At 43.0% G+C, this 22911-nt stretch overlaps 2 protein-coding genes across 7 annotated transcripts in view; both read left to right on the top strand.

Moving 5' to 3' along the window:
* LOC106914654 (R3H domain-containing protein 1-like) overlaps window positions 1-19352 on the top strand; it is a 41832-nt gene extending 22480 nt beyond the window's left edge. For 2 of the 6 annotated variants that reach the window (XM_088013472.1, XM_088013467.1), the window contains exons 5-24: window positions 1182-1260; window positions 2241-2300; window positions 3153-3293; window positions 3505-3613; window positions 3805-3900; window positions 4801-4826; window positions 4906-4959; window positions 5041-5261; window positions 6609-6881; window positions 7183-7325; window positions 9019-9348; window positions 9424-9568; window positions 12563-12720; window positions 12861-12994; window positions 14336-14439; window positions 16186-16361; window positions 16912-17053; window positions 17132-17232; window positions 17319-17435; window positions 18318-19352. In XM_088013472.1, the coding sequence (XP_087869598.1) occupies window positions 1182-1260; window positions 2241-2300; window positions 3153-3293; window positions 3505-3613; window positions 3805-3900; window positions 4801-4826; window positions 4906-4959; window positions 5041-5261; window positions 6609-6881; window positions 7183-7325; window positions 9019-9348; window positions 9424-9568; window positions 12563-12720; window positions 12861-12994; window positions 14336-14439; window positions 16186-16361; window positions 16912-17053; window positions 17132-17232; window positions 17319-17435; window positions 18318-18320 (2612 nt within the window). In that variant the 3' untranslated portion in view covers window positions 18321-19352. Of the gene's footprint in view, window positions 1-1181; window positions 1261-2240; window positions 2301-3152; window positions 3294-3504; window positions 3614-3804; window positions 3901-4800; window positions 4827-4905; window positions 4960-5040; window positions 5262-6608; window positions 6882-7182; window positions 7326-9018; window positions 9349-9423; window positions 9569-12562; window positions 12721-12860; window positions 12995-14335; window positions 14440-16185; window positions 16362-16911; window positions 17054-17131; window positions 17233-17318; window positions 17436-18317 lie in introns of those variants that run through there. The other 4 variants (XM_088013473.1, XM_088013478.1, XM_088013480.1 and 1 more) reach the window with 4 other exon arrangements.
* Window positions 19353-19494: 142 nt separating this feature from the next.
* Window positions 19495-22332, top strand: LOC106914656 (uncharacterized). Its single transcript, XM_014981595.2, has 3 exons — window positions 19495-19874; window positions 20638-20732; window positions 20840-22332. Exons 1-3 carry the CDS (start codon window positions 19676-19678, stop codon window positions 22013-22015), a joined length of 1470 nt encoding a protein of 489 aa, XP_014837081.2. The 5' UTR covers window positions 19495-19675; the 3' UTR covers window positions 22016-22332.
* Window positions 22333-22911: the final 579 nt, after the last annotated feature.

Raw genomic sequence — 22911 nt, 5'->3', positions numbered from 1 at the left:
GTAACATTCCTACATTCATAAATACACACACACACACACACATCCATCTCTTAAAAGAAATGATTTGTATATTATATTTTCAGTACTATAATGTTTTGTGGTACTGAGTTCCATTCATGCTTTGCGTTAAAAATCACTGTTCATTGACTTCAACTAGTTTTGCTAACAATAAATGTTTTTCTAGTAACTTTTAACCACTTATTGATGCTTGTATCGTTCAACTTGTCAGAATTGTGCAGAATTTGCACATCTGTAGAGATGCAGGTGGGAACTGGTGCACATCTGGTTTTACATTCCCGCTACCTGATGAAGACGCACCACGACTGAAGTCAGGAAACGGTTTCCATTAACGCCTTAGATTTCCTTACATCGCCGCCACCTGAGACCTCATTTATAAACATTGCTCACTTGGAAAAAAGAGCCAAAAATAATCCATGCGCTTTACTTCCTGTCCAGAATTGGATGCCATATATAGATATAAGTTGTTGTTTTTTGTTGTTTTTTTTTTTTTTTGCTATTGATAAGATTCAGCGGAATTGAGACGAAGCCGAGAGCCTTAATGATACTAATCACACAATCTGTGTCACTCCGGCAGATTACAGCCTTCTAATAATTATATCCTTTTGCCTCGTCACCGGGGGACACACCAGTCCTAAACATTTCTTTTTAGCTCTCTGTCCCTCCAGTTTGTCCAAAAGCTCGTCTCCTCTCTTTTTTTTTTTTTTTTTTAAGCGATATCTCATTATGGACTGATAATTGGCGCGATTCAGTTAATTGCCAAAAAGCTCAAGGTGCGAAGCAATTATATGGATTCCCACAGGCGCGGAAAGGTGTCTGCTTCCCTCTGTGGAGCAACACCGCTGATGAGGCGGCCTCCAATTATAGAAAGCAGACACCCACAGACGGGAACGAGCCCTGGCGTCCCTTAACTCCCTCGGATGGGTCCCGCCGAGGCATGTTCCTTCACTGGGAATGTCGCTTTCTTAAACCGCTGCTCTGACAGCGTTCGACTCCAAGAAGCAGCCCTCCTTTTTTTCCTTTTCTTTTTTTTCCCCCCCCTGAAAAGTTTTTGCCCTGGAGTTAATCCCGTTTTAGCCAAAGATGTCTCATTAGTAGTGGAAGTTAACACTTATTAGAAACTAATTTAGAGAAATGATGTACGTTGTGTCCTTCCTGGTTAGATTCGAGTCAGGACTACACTGACTCCACCGGCATAGACCTCCACGAGTTCCTCGTCAACACGCTGAAGAGCAACCCCAGGTAAGAAGCGGCAGCGTCTCTTCCCCCCCATTAAGGAGTTCATCTGTAGTGTCTAATGATCCGCTTACAGAAGCATTTAAAATCCTAATTGTCTGCAGTGAAGTCAATTCACTTTGCTGCGATTGCAGCAGTGAGTGAATTCCCCTTGGCTATAACTTAATGTTCCTCTTCGTACTTTTAACAAAGCATCATGGGAGCCATAAATCCAAGCAGAGTCCACTTTACAGGAAACTTTGTAGCCCAGAAGTTCAACATGGCAATTTATTAAATAAGACATTTTATATTTTAGGGAGAGATGTGGCAATTTAGAGGTGATAGCGTAGAAGCTACTATTTAATTTGATAAAAAAAATAGTCTGGATTGGATCACCAATTAATTTAAGCTAAACAATGCTTTGTTTTATGTTTTAGATTGAATTGGATCACATTTTATTTTTTGGGCAGCAGAGTTAAAGGGGCTGAATTAAAATGTAGGTAATGCCCACATATGTATGTAATGGTCCGGTGGTTTCTATTGTAATTATTTTAAAATTTGTGTTCGTCTGTTAGATAAAATGCAAAGCGGTTGAAGAGATTATGGATTTTTGTGCAAAGCAAATATTTAAATGGACTGTAAATGATGCATTTCATTGTAACTTCAAAATAGTAAAACTGGAAATTGTACTTTACTGGATTTCCAAACGTTATTTGGGATATAACTGTATTGAATTGGGATTTATTTGGATTAAATTGAAAGTATAAAAGTCAATTCCAAATTGTGCAGCATTTAGTTAGTATTTAGTTTATTTATTATAGATGCATCTTGGATGTTGGACTGAATGTTTTTAGTGTTTATCTTTTGGTCAGATTAGTTCTACAAACTCAATAATTTTGACAGGCATAGATGGATTATTATATAACATTTTCTCTGCTGTTCCTATTTGTTTAGCAATTTAATAGTATTGAAAGTTTACATAATGCATCGTGTCCTCTTCCTCTCAGGGATCGAATCATGCTGCTAAAGTTGGAACAGGACATCTTGGATTTCATCAGCAATAATGAGTGAGATTTAACTTCTTTGTTTTATTATTAACAACAAATGCACTGAACAGGCTTTTCCAGGCTGACTCAGCTGGAGTCCTTTGAAAGATTTTTCTCTTCAAACTAAAACACATAAGAGAGAGAGAAAAAAAAAGCTGCAGGTTCTTTGATGGAGGTGGAAGTTTTGAATAAATCAGAAAATCAAGGAAGAACATCGTCTCCCTGACCTTAATCTGGGTTTTATCCAACTCAGAATAAAAGCTTTTTATTTTTAGTCTATACATGCATCAATAGAGGGAGTTCCTAATTCAGTTCAGTTTATCACAACATTTCAGAACAAAATAAGTCGCCTCAAGGCATCATGATTATGTAAAAATCTGCAAATTCTGACCGATTGATTGGTCAGTGTTGATCTTTTTTCTTTATCTTTTAGCTGCTAATTTAATTTGCTTCATTGCACTGATTAATCAGCCGATTTGTCGCCTTATCATCTCACATGAATATGTCCTCTTAATCCAAACTACAATTATCACAGCACGTCTGCTCGCCTGGCAGAAAATGTGATGCAGCAATTTGTTAAATCTATGTTTTTTGGAGTAAATAAGATGGTTGTTTGGTTCCATTTTCATTACTAACCAAATGGCTGTCGAGCTTAAAGAGATGCATTCTGGACCTCAAACCTGAATCTGAACGTTGGGAGAAAAATCTGAAACCAGAACTGGCCCAGGAATAACAATTAATGCAGTTAAAGTAAACCAATCTTCCATCGGTTGCCGCCACGATTATTTTGAATGTTTCCAGAGCCTGAAAGCTTCCAGCCGTATCTTTTCTGTAGCGATGACCTCGGCATGTTTTCCCCGTTTCTGCTTGTAGAACCCAGAAGAGAAAGTTCCCCCCCATGACGTCTTACCACCGGATGCTGCTGCATCGCGTAGCCGCATACTTCGGCATGGATCACAACGTGGACCCCAGCGGAAAGTCAGTGGTGATCAACAAAACCATCAACACTAGAATGTAAGCTGGATGTTTTTATTATTATTATTATTATTTCCTACTTGACGTTACATTAGTAATGCACCACTTTTAGGCGGTTCTAGTTCATCTTCTTTTTCCAACCAGCTGGCAGAGAACTTCCTCCTCTGCTGCTCGGTTAGCATATGTAGCTGTCAGCATCTGTAATAAATTAAGCTGCCACTAAAACTCCTGTGAATTCACCCGCCAACAGACCCGATCAGAAATTCTCGGAGCACATCAAGGATGACAGGGCGGACGATTTTCAGAAACGCTACATTCTCAAACGAGACAACGCCAGCTTTGATCGCGAAGACAGCACGGTAGGCTTTCTTTTTCTCTTTTTTTTTTCTTTTTAATATGTATATATATATTTTTTTCTTCTTCACCAAGCTGTCACTTTCATTTCTGACATGTTGGGGAAGAGTGGGACAATCTGGCATCTGTGACTGCTAAAGAATCTGCGTGTGTGTGTGTGTGTGTGTGTGTGTGTGTGTGTGTGTGTCCTTGCCAGATCCGAATGCGTTTGAAAGCTGACAAGAGGAGCAAATCGATGGAGGAGAGGGAGGAGGAGTACCAGCGAGCCAGAGAAAGGATTTTTGCACATGATGTGAGAGCTGTTGGTGTAGGCGGGTGGAGAGTGAAGGGGTGGGGGGGTTGTGCATGTTTCACAAATCTTTGTGTCATATCTATTCATGTGCAAATTCAGTGGATTTCTTGCCACCAATTACCATCGCTGCCTTTATGAATTTATACACGAAGATGCTCTGATTTGGACAAAGGCTGAAACGATTAATAATCGTCAACTAATTTAGTAATCGATTAATTAACTGGAGTATACAGTCTCTCAAAAGGGCAATATAACTGTTCCAAAAATATGTATATTATGCATTTAAGATGAAAAAAAAAAGAAAACTTTCCCTGTAAATATGTGCTATCTAGAATAATTTTAAGCTTCACCGGGTTCAAATTCTGCATAAAAAATAAAATAAATGCACCCTTTTCAAGTGTCCACTAAAGGAATCATGTTATTGAATTTTAGGCAATAAAATGTTTGTTATTGTGTATTTTAATGTATTTTAGTAATCGATTAATCTATTGACTGTTGTGATGATTAACATTCTAAATATCTTTCATTTAATCACTTAGGATTTTTTTCTGCAACATTCGAATTACATTCTAATGCAAATAAATGGTTTCCTCCTTTTTTTTGCAGTAACATAGTAACTTAAGTAAACTTGTCCCAGCTCAGGCTCACATCTTAAATACTAAATCTTTATATTTTTTGTCCAGTTTTTGTTTTATATCTGCAGAGTTTTCTGTTCTTTCAACAAATGGTATTTTTAGGGCCTATACTCCGGTTTACGATTAATCAATTAAAATTAGGTGATGATTAATCACAATTAACAGTTTCAACCCTGGGACTCAGAAGCCACATTTATAGATTTATAGAACTGATTGTATAGATTTGTATGTTAATATATGCTTAAATATTTCCTGTCACCCACAGGGAGAACACTTCCTCCTAGACAGAAGGTAATCTCCATCCTGAAATGATTTTGATTCGTTTTCTCAGTTTTTACAACTGGAGTCACGTTGGAACGTTCTTTTTCAGCGCACAGGAGGAACACGCGTGCATGAACACTCAGCAGAGGCGCCAGATGTTCAGGTTAGGTCGAGAAGCTTTGTCCTACCAAAAACAAATGTACATTAATCTATTGTTTCTGAAGTTACTCCGCTCTGCTTCCAGGTTACGAGCCGGCCAATCCGGCGCCAGCCGCCAGAGCAGCTCCGAGACGGAGACGCTGCCGCGGCACGGCGAGCCGCGGCCATGGAGCAGCACGGACAGCTCGGACAGCTCCAACCGGCTCGCACCGCGGCCTGCCATCACCAAGGCCAGCAGCTTCAGCGGCCTGGTGAGAGGAGACAGCACGGCCAGCAGCAAGAGCACCGGCAAGCTTTCCAAAACAGGCAAGGGAAACGGAGGCAGCATCCTCAGGACGTCCTTAAATCAGAGAAATTCCTCTCAAACTAGAGGTAGATTTATTCAAAGTAAAAAAAAAAAAGAAATACGGCAGCAGAGATCATATCAGAACAAATGTTTGTTTCTGCTGCTGTTGTCAAAACTCGTTCCCACTTCAACCTGGTGATAGAAAAGACTGAGGGGGAAAAGTGTCGCAGCAGCAGAATAAAACGCTAACCGTGACGATTTGCTGCATTATTTACAAGTGGAAGCATGTTAGAGAGATAAATTTAAGGCAGCAAGTGCTTACCGCTACAGTCCGATCCATCTGTAACTTTATTGGCTTAGAGCAGACGCTCTGCATCGTGGGCTTATTTAGTTATCACAGTTTTTGGCCTCTGCTCTCCCTGACATCATTTCTGTTGATTTCTTATTTTTGCTGAAAGCGTTTTTTTTTGTTTTTTTTTTTGCTGTTGTTGATGGAAGTTGTTTACGAAGCAACTGGACTCTCTCACATCCAGCGAGGGGAATTAAAGCAGACGCATCGCCTCTGTTCAGCTGTCACCTTAGCTTAAAGTCGCAGTTTCCAATATTTATCGGGAAAACAGGAAGTTCACGTCATATTTGGTGTGTTTAATGCAACAGATGCATACGAAGCAGTGTGTCGCTGGCCCTCTACACTACACACACCAAATTATATTAATGAATCCCTCAAGTTTTTATAATTATTTAAATTCAAGGTAAATCATCAGCAATCTTTTTGTGCTCATCCATAGAGTTTATTGCAAATTTTCTGCAGAAATGGTCAAAAACTTTGGGTTTAAGTGATAATGACTCCCACCTGTTGGTGGCAGTATTTCTTACTTTTACTCCACTGCTGCCTCAGCACTATGTAATGTCAAGTTATATTGCATAATTGATGTGGCATGAAACAAAAAGTTACACTTAACGTCATGGATAAGTGCAAATATTTAAAATTTTCCTGAATTAGCAGCACAAAATTTTTATTTTAGAAACAATCGCGAAATCCAGGAGGGACTGATAAATGTAAAAAGATATCATCTAATTTCAAGAAATGCTCAATAACAGTTTAATTGGTTTTATCTCTGCATTCTTCCATAACATTAAGAACATCGATGATCTTAATGTGACGCAAAATGAAAATGAGTTTGATCTAGAACATAAAATCCTGAAAACAATCTATGACTTAAATTGTTAAAGCTTATTATAGAAAAAGATCATGGATCATCAGCAGTCGCCTTAAGAAGTTAGGATGCATTATTAGCCTCAGGCGTTCATTAGCAGCCAGCTAATGGTTTGGTCGTTAGCTGATCGTTTCTAATTCCCCTCCTCAGGTTCTGAATCCTGCAGCAGTGTCGGCTCCTCGTCCAGCTCTCTCTCTCGCCCCCACCTGCCCCTCCAAATCCCCGCCGCCTCGCGCTCCGTCGTCCCTGGCAACCCCCTGCCCCACCGCGCTGTCGACGCCAGAGTCCCCGGACATCCCGAGGCGTCGAAGAGCGGCCCCTCCCAGCTGCTGGCGTCCGCCGGCGACACGAGCGGCTACTACATGCTGCCACTGGACGCCTCGGGGATTCCACCTGGCAGCATCCTGATCAACCCGCACACAGGTGAGGGCGAGCGACCCCCGACCTCGGCGCGCGGTTTAGTAACTACTTCCAGTTTTCCTAATGTAAATTCATGACTCCTGGGGGGGCAGATTTCCAGCCTGGCCTCTGGCTGCACTCAGATTCTGTCAAATTAGTCGACAAAATTCACTCTGATCTGGATGCAGGAGCAGATGGCAGAGATCTGTGAATATGCATCACGGTTCTGAACTTTGCTCCAACAGCAGGCCGGGCTGGACCAGATCCGGCGTTCTGCAGCGCGTTTTGTTTGGTCTGATTTATTAACGTGGGTTCGTCTCAACAGGCAAGCCTTTCATGCACCCGGATGGCAGTGCCGTAGTTTATAACCCGCCTGCAGGCAGGATCCCACAGCAGGGGAAAACGCCACCGCAGCCCATCCCTGCAGCGTCACAGCAGCAGCAGCCGGCCAATCACGTTCACTCACAGGTCGGTGGCGTTGGCTTCATTCCTTTCTTAAAGTAACTAACTTACCGCTTCCTCCTTTGTCCACTTTGACATCCTGTCCCTGTGTTCGTCTTCAGCCAGTCTATCCTCCTCTTCAGCCGTCCTCTGAGCCTGTCCACAACCCAACGGTTTCTTATCCTCTTCATCCTCCTCTTCCTCCTTCTCAGTTCCTGCCCGTCTGTCCTAACCAACAATACACTGTGGTACAGAACTTCTTCTTCCTTCTTCCATTTTTTAAAATCCTTTCCTTCCTGCTCCATCCCCTGTCAGACCTGGAACACAGAGAGTGATCATATCTAGTTCACTTCCACTAGATATGAATAAAACAACAATAAATGCATAAAAGGGCGCAGAATTAAAATTCGGGTCAGGATTGGTTAGGCAGAAGAAGAGTTTCCAGCTCTACTGTGACCCAGGTCTTCATTTTTTTTATCTGTTTTTTGAAACTGAAAGAATAAAGGAAACATGGTGCAATCCAGCCAAATACCAACAAACTCCAGTTTGTTTGATTGATTTGTAGACAAAAGATGTTTCCCTGTATGTCTAAAGGAAACAATAAGTCAAGGATTATGAATGAAAGCTGATTTTCAAATAAAAGCTTCATTTTAAATTAAGTTTTTGTAGTGGCAGGGCCGGATTTAAAAGGATAGGGGTTCCTGGTCTGGAAACCATTTTGGTGCCCTTTTCACAGAATAAAGATTCTGTAATTAATGCAAATTACAGTATGAACTGATGATCCCAACTGACGATTTTAAGTTTAACACACCCTTTGGTTTGTAATAAATATTATTTACATTCCTAAAAATCCCAACATGTTATTACAACTCTTCTGAAATGATGTTGTGACTCAAAAACATTAAAAAATAAAAATCTATCTGGATGCCCCCCAAAAAATGGATGCCCTGGGCTACTGCCAATAAGTCCAGCTGCAGTGAAATCCATTTATTTTTAAAAGGACATTTCAGTGTGAAGTTATGATACCTGAATAACAGCTGGATGTATTTTAAGACGCCGTTACTTGGGGGAGCCACCGAGGTGTGAAGGTGCATCTGGCCGGACGGATCCCCTCTCCACATATGTGGATCATGCATCCACTTAACCTCATTTCTGACCTGGTTTTAGCGAAAGCCGTGCCTCTGTGGCTAATTATGCCTGTGGAAACTTCCATTAATATTTAATTCATCACCAGATGTTGGCTTTGAATAATCCATGACTTGAAAACATGACTTTTCTAACAACATGTCAGAAGTGACCTGGACTTGGTTGCTGTGGCGATACGAATCAGGGACGGATTTAATCTTTTAGGCTTAATTCATGCAGTTTGTTGCCTAAATAAAGAGTCATTCTTCTAAAGCTGGAATGAATAATAATGATTAATTGATTAATGAAATAATCGATTAATCATCTGGAAGTGTACAGACTCATTAAAAAAAGGCAATTTGCTAAAAGAACAACATGCTTGATGCACTAATTAAGCAAAAACTTCATTATATATAAATATATATTTATTGCATTTAAGATAAAATTTCTATTAAATTTTCTGTAAATGTAGTTTAGCCAAAACTAGTTTTAGATTCACCTGGTTAAGATGCTGTTATATCAGTTAAAAAATATTTTTCTTAATTGATAGAATAATCGATTTTCTAAGGCCTCTAACACGACATCGTCTCCGCAGCCCGACGTCCTCAGCGCCCAGTTTGGTCACATGACGCTGTTGCAGCAGCCATCGAGCGACGGCGGCGGCAGCGTGTCGGCTCCAGACGGCCGCCACTTCCCCTCGCCCTACACCAACCCGTCGGCCGTGGTGCTGCAGGGAGCTCCACCGCCGCAGGTCAGCGGCTACATGGTGGCAGGACCATCAGGGGGCCACCCCGGGGTGCTGCAGGGTCAGCACGTCCCGACAGCGCCCAACCTCGCGTACTCCAACGCGGGCCCCGCCCCTTTTCCCGCGCTAAATCAGCCCCTCCTCCAGCAACACGCCTACATCCAGCAGCCGGTGCAACAGGTACAGAGTTTTGGTTCATTTGTTCTACTTCTTCTGTGGTGAAATGAGTTAAAGTTGTCTTTTATTCGTCTCCAGCAGATGTCCACGTGTTACTGCTCACCAGCTCACCATCCTCAGTGCTCCAACCAGCAGCAGCAGCCGCCGCTGCCGCAGTATCGACCTCCGCTCAACCCACTGACCTATAACTGCCCTCAGAGCCAAAACCTGCCCCAGCAGCAAGGTACAGCCACTTCCACACGTTTTCACCACTCCTGTTACATTTTACCAAATTAAAACTGCAACCCGTTTCTTTGAGGTTTGTTTTTTTATAGTGATTGACCAACACAAAGTAGTGCATCTTTATTTACACACATTGTTCTTTTAAAAGTAGTTCTACCTCAGTCAGATAGAACGGAGACGAACTGCGGACATCAGGTTTTAAAGCTTGCACAGATTTACAACAGGTGCTTGAAATTCAATTGTGTGTTTTCAAGGTTTGGAAAGTGCTTGATTTGCGCATAAAGTGATTGATATTCAAACTGCGCAGTTTTCTAATAAAGTTCAAACTTCAGCTGGAAACAGATTTTTCAGACATAATTTTCTTTCTCACTGTCTGAAGTTGAATCAGACTGAGTTTTTCTTGTTTTACGTTAGTTAGAATCACCAAAATTATTTCAATTTACTAAATACTAAAAATCTTATTTGTTTTGTAACATTAGATAAGATTTATTTTTTGTTTAATCAGTGTTTTGTTTAGGGTGTGTGTTCAAAATGTTATAGTTTGCTGCAGAATGTAGATTATTAACAATAATACATTTTTCTTTTAGTGTGCGCTGGAAAAGTTTGAAAACTTACATTAAAAATGCTTTAATTTTACTGAGGGAAAAGTGTACAAACCCTGAATTTAGGCCTGAACTTTGACTAGGCCAGCTCAGTCTGATGTCCTCCTGCATTTTGCACGATGCTGAGTGTCTGCAGCTCCTCCGTGTCACGATTCTGCACTACTGTCTGATCTGTCGCAAAAAATCTCAACATGTTAAAGTTGGTGGTTGAGATGTGAAAAAGTTTTCCCGGTATAAAAATCCCTTTTTTTTTTTTTTTTTAAGGTTTTTCTCCCCTCCCTCCCAGGTGCACACACTTCTAAAAACGATCTCTTTGATTTCACACCGGGGTTTCAGGATGAGACCAAAGCTCCAAATTGTTCAAACACGGCTTTGAATTAGTGTCGCAGATCTGAAGACGAATCAAAGGAGGTTTTAATGAATAAGAATCGCCGTCTCCTTTGCTTCACACTGCTAAGGAGAAAAAGCTGAGCCTCGTCCGCTCAGGAGACCTGAGCCGCGCTCCGTTTCTTCACAGGAGCGCCGCTGTCCGACAGCTCCGCTGAAGGACAAACATTACTCGCTTCTTCTTCTTCTTCTGTTTGTTTTTTACAGCTTCACATGCATTGCCTCCTGTTTCTTTTTTTTTTCTTCTTCTTCCTTCACCACAGGAGTTTGGATTGTTAGCTCCCATTTTGCCTTTCTCTCACGCTGCTGCACATATGTCTCTGTAAGTGGCTGCGGCACTATTCTGTCATCTGCAAGGGGCTGCAAATATGGCTTCCCTGCTGGGGAGCCGGGGAATAGGCAGTGGACAAATGAAACTGACCTACAAAGGCGAATACGGCAATTATTTTTCACAGAGGCAGTGGAATGATTTAAAAAAAAAAACACACACGCACACAGGAGGCTCCATTTTGCTCTGTTTTTGCATTAATTAAAGAGGAAACGAATATATAAGCGTAAAGGTTGAACAGGAGGTTGATACACGGGGAATTCTCAGGCGGTTTGGCCGTCGCCGTTGGCGCTTAATTGCATCAGTCAGTCACCAGCTCTGTGTCTTCTGTCACGGTCATTTCCTGCAGCACATTTCTGTCATTTTTAGACTTCCCTCCGAGGTGAAGGTGCAGGTTAGTGTCTGTCTAGCTGAAGCTGGTTCAGTCAAAGTAAAAAGATTTGTCGTTCCTCGCTCCTCAAACAAAAAGCAAGTTGGCCGGAGACCTGGGAGGCGGGATGCGGGGCCGGGACGCTGTCTGAGAGGCCTCTATGAATCTCACAGTGAACCGGTCTCTTTTTCAGCCCCTCGCAGCTCGCTTTCAGCAAGCCTCGTTACCGCGACGACATCAGTCAAGGCAAGGGCTCTCTTCGACTGATTTCAGCTGCTCATTACCTCTGTTTTTATGAATATATATTTTTTTAAAAAAAGGGCAGAAACCAGCCCTCATCTGCTGCCTGCTGGATCGGAATAATGCGAGGCGCGTTTCATACGACGGTCATTTCATGCTCGGTTTGGGGAAATGAAGGTGTATAAAAATAGTCTCGGCCGCCCGGCTCCTTGCGCAGCCCTTTCATTGTCTAGCTGTACTTTTCTCCCAGAGCGCCAGCCTCGTAAAGACACCTTCACAAAAGGACGCCCTCCCCTTTTGTCACCTTGATTAGGCTGTATGTAGGGCACAGGGGGAAAGTAGTAATTCTAAACGCCTTTTATTATTATTTTTTTCTTAGTCACCTTGACATTTAAGTGTCTCGTTTTTACCCCGAGCCTCTGTGACTTTGCAGCATCTTTGTGCGAGCCGCTCCAAATAAGTTTTGTTGAAATGAGACGTCTGGTCGAAGTGAAGAGTTTTCTTTTCTTTTTTATTATTCCCTGTCGAGGATTGGCTCGATTACTCACTTCGCAGGCTCGAGCTACCCCTGGCTAAATCAAATATATCGACTTCCTGCAAACCTGTTCAGCAGAAACGGCTCCACTTCTCCCGTTGTTCTCACTCTCCAGTAACCTGGCACCAATGTTCCTTTGTTTGGGTTTTTATATGCTAATCTGTCTTTAAAGCCGAATATGTGGCCTTTTTGTGTTTGTGTCTTGCTAAAAAGTCACTTTTTTCACTTTAAAACCATAAGCCTGTCTTCACATGGTGGTGGCAGCGTCATGCTCTTCCTGCCATAGGCTGAAGAAGAATTCCAACAGCTCTAAACGTACTGTATTTGTCGTGTTGGAATGGCCTAATCAAAGTAGGACATTCTCAATTAAAGTCCAGATCTGAATCTAATTGAGAATCGGATAAAAAGTGGAAAAAAATTCAAATAAAATTAAATGGAAATGTGAAGAAAAAAAAAATCCAGAGGAATGAATAGTTGTCTCAGGTTTTAGCGTCGTTGGGTCACAGCGTTTGTGTTTTTTGTTTCACCATCAGTGCACCAAGCCATGATGCCAAACCCGGCGTCCAGCTACCAGACCGTAGTGGGCGTGCAGCCGACTCCCAGCCTCGCTCTCACTGGCAACCAGCAAAGCAATATGGCCAACCAGATGCAAGGCATGATGGTCCAGTACCCTCCAATGCAGTCTTATCAGGTACTCTGCTGATTAATTTCCCTTCTAGCTCTTTCATGTTGCAACACAGAAACTGGAGAGGCATCTGTCTAAATTGGTGTTGACTTTGAAGAGGTGGAGGTTGATTTGATTGTTTTTTTTTATTTCCTTGCTTTGTGCAGCAGGTTTCTGTCCCGCAGCAGACGTACCAGCAGCCAGTGTTTGTGTCCTGCCAGCCGGGGCAGGGGGCGGTGGCTGTGTCCGGCATGCAGCCCTGCTACGGCCTGCTCCCCACCAACCAGCACACCACCATGAGGTATTACCAAAAAAACACCAGTAGATCGATGATTTAACAAGAAAACGAGCTTTTATTTTGTCTAAACACTTAATTTAAGTTTAAATTAGTAATAAAACTCACATTTGGTGGTGTATTTTTTTTTTATTTGCCTCTGTGTGAATTTTCTCCATTCCCACAAAGCAATTTAAAAGTGCTGAAAGGTGTTTTTTACACTCCTGAAAGACCCAACGAGTCTGAGTGAATCCCCAAAGCGCTTCAGAGCTATAAGGTCATTTCCGTTCACGACGAGAGGAAAAAAAATGAAGTTATCACCACAATCCTCCTGGAGAACGGCGTCTGTGGGTAGCTGGAAGAGCGTCAGCTGCTTCCTGCGAAAGCAAAACGCGTAATTAGTTCCTACCTCTGCGCTCCCAATCAATCACCGATCTGCGGGGACGACTGCGCGAGCTCAGCCGTGTTTGCAGGCGAACAAGGAGGTCACTTTCTCCCTCGCCGTCCCAGCTGTGAAAACGAGGCTGCGTTTGTAGGCCAGTCAGCAAGGAGATGATTTATGCAGCAGCAGCAGCGCCGGTTCGGCTCGCTTGTTTTCCCACGGGGGCCGACTGTCCACCTGCAGCCGGATTCCTCGCCAGCTGGAGACCAGTCCCTCCAGGCGGCTCGCTTGCTGAGTGGGGAGCCGCTTTTTCCAGATGGAAAACTCAGCTGCAGCGCTCAACTCTCACACCTCCTGGAGACAAACCTTATGTTTAGGAATTTCTTTGTTTCCAGCCGCTGAAAAAAACCAGCCACTTCATCTACGCTTCGCTTCGCACGAAGGGATTGGTACAACGGAGAGTTAGAGCTGTGCTAAGAAAGCAAACTATTATTATGAGAATAAATTCAGAATATTATGAGAATAAAGTCAAATTGATATGAGAATAAGATCAGTATTTTGAGAATGAAGTTGTAATATTATGACTTTATTCTCATATTTTGACATTATTTACTTGTGCTCATAATTTTGTTTTTTTTAATACTCTGTCATAGTCTGGACTCTTGCTTATTGAGAAACGATTGCTTCCTGTAGGTGTGAACTCCATTGAAGTTTTAAACTTTATCTAAACTCTAGCGTTTTCCCGTGACGCACATATTTCTGCAGTTTGACGCTATGAAGCTTACCGGTGGTTTCCTGCGCTTCCTCCACTGCCATTGCTAAAACGACAGGCAGAATACAATTCTAAAAAAAGAGAAATCCATTTCAATGGTAGAAATCCCAAACAGAGCAGTGAAGACAGATTATAATCAAGCTGAATTTGAGGCTAGGCTAGGTGTTAGCATTTTATTTTTTTATTCTTTATTAATTTCCGTCTTGTTTTCCAGCTCCACCGTGAGTTTCCTGCCCGCCCCGATGATGGAGCCGCTCCAGTTTCCTCAGAGCTCGTCTCCCTGCGTCTCCCAGCAGCACCCAGGCCAGCAGTACGCAGGTAGCTGCGCCTTCAAACCCCTCGCCCGTTTTTACAGTAGGATCACGAAGTGAAAGCGAGAATATTCTCATCTTCTGACACGAGCCACCCTGGAGATTCCCCATCACTGCCAGCGCTTCCAACACACTCCCCCCGCCCCTCCTCTCCATTTCTTAGTGTCAATAACCTGCAAAATGCATTCCTGCACAGCCACCGGTCTGCATCCAGTAATGAAATAATCCTTCCTGGGCTCACTCTGGCTTTTGTTTGTGCGGCAACGCATAATTAGATTTCCTCTTTGGCGTTTTTAAAATGAAAAAGAGCGGCGATCTGCAGGTGCACCTTCCTTCCTCCGCCGAAAAACGTCCTGCTGACATCAAGACACGGTGAAAAACCGAGAGAGCAACAAATGTCTCCTCAGAGGAGGAAGTGAGACACATGATGTGATGTAGTTGTTAAGAGTTGGTTTCAATTAAAGCTGCAGAAATCTATTTGTTCCCATCGGGAAGAAATGATTCTTCAAAACGAGCCCAGCAGGAATATACGCTAAACTTCTACAGCAGATTCTTTTTTTTTTTTTTTTAATGAAAAAAAAATTTAGTTGTCCAGATTGCAATCAACTTTATAATGAAGCAAGAAGAGATATTTGATGGATGCAGGCAAATTAAGTTAGAATTATGAAAATGTTTCTGCAATCTACATGTCATTACATGTTTCTGCCACCAGGGGGAAAATCCAAGTTCTGATTTATTATTTAGCTTCATTTTGTTTTTGAGCAATCATCATATTTAAGCAACTGCTGATCTGTGATTTCATAGATCAACAAACTGATTGAGTTTAATGAGTTGACGGTTACAGAAAACATGTTTTTTTTTTTTCATACAATGCATTAAAAACATATTTCCAAACTTAAATTTGTCAAAAATAACGAGATAATCCAAAAAATGTATGTAATATTTCTTAAAATAGCAAAACTACATACCCAGAATCTAGTACAATGTACATTTTTACATTATTATTTTATTTTTACACCATATTCAATGTTAATAAAAAAAATCTTTTTTTTTTTTTTTTGCATTCTCTTGTTTTAACAACACATTATTGCCACCTTGTGGCATATTTGTGTAATTGCACCTTGTTTGATCCTAAACCATCAACCTTTTAAGTCACTCTTATTTAGAAAATTGCTTACACAGTAGCTTTGATTACAAAAATAGCTCAAAATGAGCTTTAATATTGTGTGTTTTATGCTTTTTCAGTCTTATTTTTTTTGCCCAGGCTCCTCTCTAATGACCTTTATTATTCATGTCTGATTATTATGGAGGCTCAGAGGAGGGAGCCGTCTTTTCCAGCCCGTCAGTAATGAGGTCAGGCGAAGGTCTCGCTGCAGCCTCACCTGCAGCGTGACCAGTAAACACTTTTAATTGGCTGGGCTGCTCAGAATCGGCAGATTACTGTCCCACATATCCGTTGTCCTTGTTACTGTCAGAGGGAATGATTTCATAAATCAACGACGGGCAAAGTTTGCCAAACGGCTTCCACCCCGAGTGAGCTGAATGTAAACAGACGTTAATTAAACCGTGATGTATGCAATCGTTTGATTTCATGGGCAGCATTAACGTATAATTAGATAATTGAAGCGCTTTAATTCTTGAATGGAAACTTTTTTTTTATTTACTGATCAGGTGTGCATGAATAACGATCAGATGTGTGTTTCTGTTGATCCCGTCCTCCTAATGTGGCATCTGCCGATCTGTGTGCATCCAGGGTTGTTGCCAGCGGCGCCCGGCGGCGGCATGGTGATGCTGCAAATGGCCGCTCCTCCCTGCCAGCAGCCCCGGGCCTCGTCCCCCTGCCAGAGGAAGCAGCCCAGCCACAAACACTCCGACCAGCAGCGCGGCCGCAGGCCTGCAGACGTCCCCCAGACTCCCGATAACACCCAGGTACAAACACTGCACGGAAAAAAAAAAAAAATGTTCTTGAAGTTTTGACGACCTCTAATTCTGATTCTGCCGTTTTCCAACCACTCCCGATTAGCACGCTCGCGCAGCTTTGGGGACAAACCCCGCTGTACGTCTGCGAGCCGCGGCGGTGTCGAGAAAGCAATTTAAAAGCTAATTTAGTCGGGTTGTGACAGTGATTTGAGAATTGTCGCCCTGAGCCAGACTTGGTCTCTCCCCGCCGCGGCAGGCGGGTTAAATGTCGCCGCAAATAGGCTGCGCAAATGAAGCCGGCGCCGCCGAAAACCTGAAAACGAGGAGAAAATAGTCCTTAGCGCCGGGGTGTAATGGTACATTAGTGGGACTAATGTGGATGAAATGGTACATTAAAGCAACCACTTGAACATCACAATGACTTTGGAGAAGTAGTTGGAGGAGTAGTAGTTGTTTTTCTTTTTTTTGTTGTTGTTTTTTGTTTTTGTTTTGTTTTTTTAATGAAAGTGTTTGTGCTTGTCTGCTTCCTGTTCCTGCGCCGCCGGCGGGTTGGCTGTAGAGCAGCCTGCCTTCGTCTCCGGCGCTCACCCCCTCGCCCTGCCAGCCGCCCCACATCAAGGCCCTCTCGTCAGGCGTCTCCCCCATCCCCATCCTGTCCCACCACCCGCAGCTCCCTACAGCCTTCATCCACACTGGACAAGGTCCGAACCGCTCCTCTCTGATCCACTCGCACCATTTCTGCTCAGAACTGGCCCAACGTGGGTTCACCTCTCTTCCAGGTGAAGCGCATTACTCTCTCCTGGGTCAGCCTCTGCAGTACAAGCCCTCCTCCATCAGGCCTCCACTGCTGCACACTGCGCACATGGTAGCCAAACACCAGGTAAAAATCATCTGCTTACAAGGAGAAACTCCTTGAATCCGTCGTCGTTTTTTAATTCCAACGATTTTCTTTCTCCGGTCCTTCAGGGTCCTCTGGGAGTTTGGCGTAGCGGTCATGGGAGGAAGTCCAGCAGAAAGCCTCTATCTTCAGACCTCAGTGTATGTAGAGAGGAGATTTCAGATGGAACAGCTTCATTTTTTAAAGTAAATTCATCTTTAATTGCAGGAAAACGTCTTTAAAATCCCTACTGTTGTGCACAGTGGAGGATGTGTGATGCTGTGAACCGGTAACATTAAACTGAAATGATCACAAGTCCTCCACCAAACAGAAGAATGGGCAAAATTTCTCCTTTTGAAAGAGATTTTTAAACCTGGGTTACAAATTAGAAATTCAAATTAAGAAAAACATTGCTCACTTCTAATTTCTTGGATTCGTACCAACATATTCTCATGAGTTGGAATAATTTATTGAATAAGACACATTTATTTTCCTCCAGTAAATCTGGGCTGCATATCTAACAGCATCTTTTAGCTGCTTCACACTAAAAAAATTCCCCAACAAGCAGCGTTTATTTCCTGACGGGAGCCATCAGGCCGATAAAAAACCAGCTGCTTTGATGCCAATTTAGCAGATTAAGTGAAAGTAGCATCACTTTTCTTGTTGTCAGATTATGCTTGCCGTGCTCCTCCGTTCTGGAAAAAGCGTCTGTTGGTGGATGGATGTAAGCAGAATAAATTACAGACGAGGCAGAAATCACACCTGCCAGAGGAACCTGCAGCAACGGCAGTATTTTCCCTGACAGAAAATGTGCTGATTTCAATCATTCAGCCGTATTATTATTGTTGAGGGGTTTTTTGCTGAAATTTCTCCTGTCGACAAAAAAATTACTTGTTTTTTTTTTCTCTAAATGTAAGAATAAAAATCTTGACTCTGTTTTCTCTGAAAATGTCAGCAGTTTATCGAAGCCTCAACAGCTCCAGCTCCGATTTTCTCTTCATCCATGATGGTTGTTTTATTTACCAGCTGTGTGTGTGTGTGTGTGTGTGTGTGTGTGTGTGTGTGTGTGTGTGTGTGTGTGTGTGCAGTGAGCAGCAGTCAGAGCCTGGAAATGACACGTCCTCCGGAGGGGATCGGCTGCACAGACTCCCTCTGGAGACTCTGTGAAGCGGCGGCAGATCGATCCAGCGGCTCGATGCGAGCGGCGGCGCTCCCGGTGGACATCCGGCCTCATCACACCTCGCCTTTGCCAAAACAAAGAAAAACAAAACGCGCCACCTTAAAAACTCTGGCACCGGATCCAAAGGGTGGGAGCGGCGCGACTCGGACGAGGCCGGCCCGACGCCGCTTGGGTCTCCGGTGCAACTTTAAGGCGCCAACATGAACCTCTGCTGCCTCAGTTCTGGACCGTCTCTCAGACGCGGTCCAAATCAAAGTATCAGATGTTTGACTTGTGAACATTCACATTTATTTTTGTTTGTTTTATAGCTTTTTTGTTTCTTCCTGGCAGACGTATTTGTACAGAGTTCAGCAAATCTGCCTTTCTGTTCTAAAACGTTTTTCTTAGAGGATTTATTTGCCAGCTCGTGTGCCTCTTGTGATAGCAGGTATAGGACTGTGACAGCTCCACGTAGACCAAGGCACACTCACAAATTGTTTTTGCCCACTTTTGTTTTTTTTTTTTTTGTTTTTTTTTTTTCAAATAAAAGGATTGAATTTTGTTAAAGGTTACAAAACTAGCTTTTATCTTCAGTTGGATATCTGACGCTCTCCCCAGTAACATCTGTACAATGTGAAAACACTGAATAATAGAGACTACCTGAATTATTTAAAGAACCGTCAAACACAGTGAATGTTGCATTTGCACTGCAGTAATCAAAGTGAAAGATTTGATTTGTATCTAAGCCTGGGTTTTTGTTGTTTTTTTTTCTTTTATGATCCTCCCTCCCATACCTGTTTGTTGCACTCGCCAGGCCACTTTGTTTTATATGATTAAATTAAAATTGTTTAAATGCACAATTAAAATGCAAACAGTGTGTCACTCTTGACTTAATTTGTGAAACAAGAGTTTTTCATACTTTTTTTTTCTGGTTTGTTTGACTTTAATAAATGTTTGCACCACACATATTGACACTTAAGTCAGGTTATTAAACTTTTCTGATTTGTCTCTGCTTAGCAACTTTATTTGGTTTTGCTGAGAAAAAGAACTAAATGAGCCGAACTGCTGTTTGAACCCGTCCGTTCGGATTTGGTTAAACAGAGACACCTAGTGGACAAATGGCGCTACTGCACCTAGTGGACAGAAGATGTTCCTACAGCGCCCCACTGTTTCACTCGAGAGTGAAAATGAAACTGAACGGCTGCTTTAGTTGTGAGTGGTTATAGCAACGCGAAGCGTGGCTGGAGAAAAGGCGGTAAGAACGGGCTGCGATGTTTACTGGGCTCCATGGCTACAGTCATGGCGGACAGCCGCAGGACGGTGGTCGTATCCGGTGTGCCCGCGGTGCTGGAGTTCAGCAGGATGGTCGACAAGTTGATTATCCACTTTCAGAGTCGCAGGAGAAGTCACGGAGGGGACGTGGAAGTCGTGAAATACCCCACTGACATGGGCGGAGTAGCCTTCGTGACTTTTGACAAAGCTGAAGGTAAAGTAGCTGCTGCTTGTGGAGGGAAATCTTCACATGTACGCTGGAGGGGGAAAACCATTCTTAGGAGACTAGTTCTGTATTTTGATTATGACGTTGACCACCTAGGCCTTCCCTCTGAAGTTCACACTTCACCCCGGAACTGTTGGAAAATATAAAATATAAGACTTCTCGTTTTCTGCAGGCGTCGTGCGTCAGTGTTGCCGCCATCTTCAAAAAACTGCTCTGTTGTGATACTGAGGCGTTAACAGCTGCCGGATATTCTTCAGTATTAGGAAAGTGAAGAATGAGTTCTACAAACAATTTGGGGTTTTATGTAGACGGTGTTTCCCTGCCCAGAGCGGCAGTATGTGGGTGCTTTCTCTGAGTGGTATATCCTGAAAAAAAAATCTATAAAACCCTTATTTTGTTTGTAGGAACGTTTAAAAATGCCTTAGGTTGGGATGGGCATGGAAAATGCAATATATTAGACAGATGTGATCTAGACTAGTGTTTTTCTACTCTGGATTTATTGTCCTGCATGATTTAGGTGCTGCACTAACCTGACTTAAATAAATGCTGCTTCTGCATCACTTCATGTGCTGAGGAGGTAGTGCAAACATTTGATTCAGGTGTGCTGGAGCAGGGTAACATCTAAAAGTGAAGGAATAAGGTCGAAAACCTGGTACACCCCTGAACAAGCATGCAACAACAGTGGAGAGAAAACGTCATGAAGCGTCATGTTTTTTTGGAGATTGAACAGATTGGTTAAAACTCTTGGCAGATGCAAAGCGGGTGTTGAGAAAGGAGCAGCAAATCATGATGGATGAGGAGTTTACTCAAGACTACGTTCTCACTGTGTTTCCCTTCAGCACTGATGTATGTATGGTTTGGTTTTACTTTGCATCAATTTCAAAATGGAAATCTATTTTATGTTTCATCCCCAACACAAGAGATTCTGATTCTGACGTGTTTTTCTGCCGCAGGTGTTTCTGTACGTGGCCGGAGCTACGGTGGACCTCTCAGTTTTCGGCAGCGATCAGGCCTCTCTGATCAAAAGTCTGCAATCGGCTCACAGATCAATCCGCTTCCAAGCGTCACCCCAGCAGAGGAAGGCCTCCATAGAGGGTCCCTTCTCTGCCGTCAGTGCCCTGAAAGAGGACCTCATCCGAAGGGCCAGCCATCTCAGACCCTCATCCCAAACCGCAGTCGGCAAACCCAGAGCTAGCTCTCCTCATCCTAGACTAGCATCCAAGAATAGCCCAACAAGCTGCAGAAGCACAGAAGCTAACAGGGAAGCAGCAAACTCCAGCAGCTTATCAAAGTCACCTCACCACACTAGAGAAGCAAGAGAAGTCCAAAGCCTGATCTCAAAAGCAGAAACTCCAAAAGCTTCCTTGAGGCAGAAAGTGTCTAATGAGAGTTTGGCTGGAGGGAGCTTCAGACCAGCGGTTGGGGAGGAAATAAGTACACGACTCGTCTCCTCATCAGGGCTCGCATGTTTCCCTATGGAGGAGACATTCACTAAACAGCAAAGAGATTATAGGAGTGCACAACAACCTGGCAGGTCAGACAAGATCAGTGCCATCCAGAGCGGAGCTAATTATATGAAGGATCCCGGCAGCCCGATGAGGAACAGTAAGTTCCCTCAGAATGACCTGAGAAAAGGTTCAACTCCCTCAACAAGCAACGCAGGGACTTCTGAGTACATTTTGGTTGACTTGCACACATTCAAATACATAGAAAAATTTCACAAGACAGAGTTAGACAGGTGCTTGAAGGATGTTGACATGACTACCAAGGAAGTAGAAGGAGCTGGAGTAATGGAAATATTGCTGAGTGTGAAGAAACAGTCTGGGGCCTCGTCAAGAACCCTCAAAGACGCTTTGGAAAACCTGGAGAATATGATCTTCCTTTGGCAGTCTAAACTGAGAGTTCACGTGATCAATTACAACAAATCTGCGTTTTTTGACAAGCAGAAACTGATTGAGATGTGCAACCATGTGAACTACTGGTGTAATAATGTTCTGTATTTGTTGGAGAATTCCTGCATTAAAGTGATCGGCCCTTCAGCAAACATCCTCCTGTTCAGTAAGGAGCTGGAGGACAAGATGGATAAATACTCTGCTGTGAAGCCTGTTATAGGCAAAAGCAGGAGATAAAATCACATATGAGACCACAAGGGGGAGCTGTTGGGCCTGACAAAATCTTTTCTTGCACTGAAATTAGCGCGTACATTCCTGTTTTTACAACAAATGTGCCCAAACAAAAAAAAGACTTTTGTTTTACTTAATTTTAGTTTTCTGTAATCTGTTTTGCATAAATTATTGCTCTATTACAGTAGACAAACTTCTCATTAAAACCTAAAAGGTGACAGATGACAAGCTGCCTGATGTAATCAGATCACTTCAACTTCTTTCAGTAAACTCATGCAGTATTTTGATTGGTCTGTCTCCAACAATAAAACACTGACATCTGCGGTTGTAATGTGATTAATTAAGAAATATTTCCGGGTATGTAATCATCAGTGTACAGCAGGGGGCAGTGTAACACACCACCACCCACATGTTAAACGAGCCCCTTCTCTCTGGGTGCCACGGCTCAACCCAACCAAGCAGTTTTTTTTTTTTTTTTTTTTTGTAGGCTGGGTTTTGGCAAGCAGGGTGCCGATTGGAAGACAGATGATGTCAGATGGATGTCCTATCAAACCCCCATCTCTGCTTACACACACAGAGCACCGCAGCCCATCTGATGAGAGGAGACGCTCAGCAAAGCGATGTCGTGTTGCGGCTGCTTTCATTATTTCAGGGTGCTATTATTCAGATGGGTCCGCTCGGCAGCAGGGATAATTGATTCATTATGTTAAAATAAGCCACGCCGCCGTAATGAACACACACAAACACGATCCCCCTCAGACAGACTCACTCTGACCGGTTACCATAGGAACCCGAGAAGGGAGGCTGCGGATCTGCAGCGCCGGGCGTCGTTAAGGGATGCTCTTGAACACAATGGAGGCATCCATGAGGGCGGAAGAGTTACATCTCCAGGAGAAGAACCC

This window comes from Poecilia mexicana, unplaced genomic scaffold (assembly GCF_051168715.1).
Source record: "Poecilia mexicana isolate PSO_F unplaced genomic scaffold, ASM5116871v1 scaffold_2, whole genome shotgun sequence".
NCBI classification, from domain to species: domain Eukaryota; kingdom Metazoa; phylum Chordata; class Actinopteri; order Cyprinodontiformes; family Poeciliidae; genus Poecilia; species Poecilia mexicana.
Note: the sequence above shows the minus strand (reverse complement) of the source record. Positions and strands in the feature narration are given on the sequence as shown.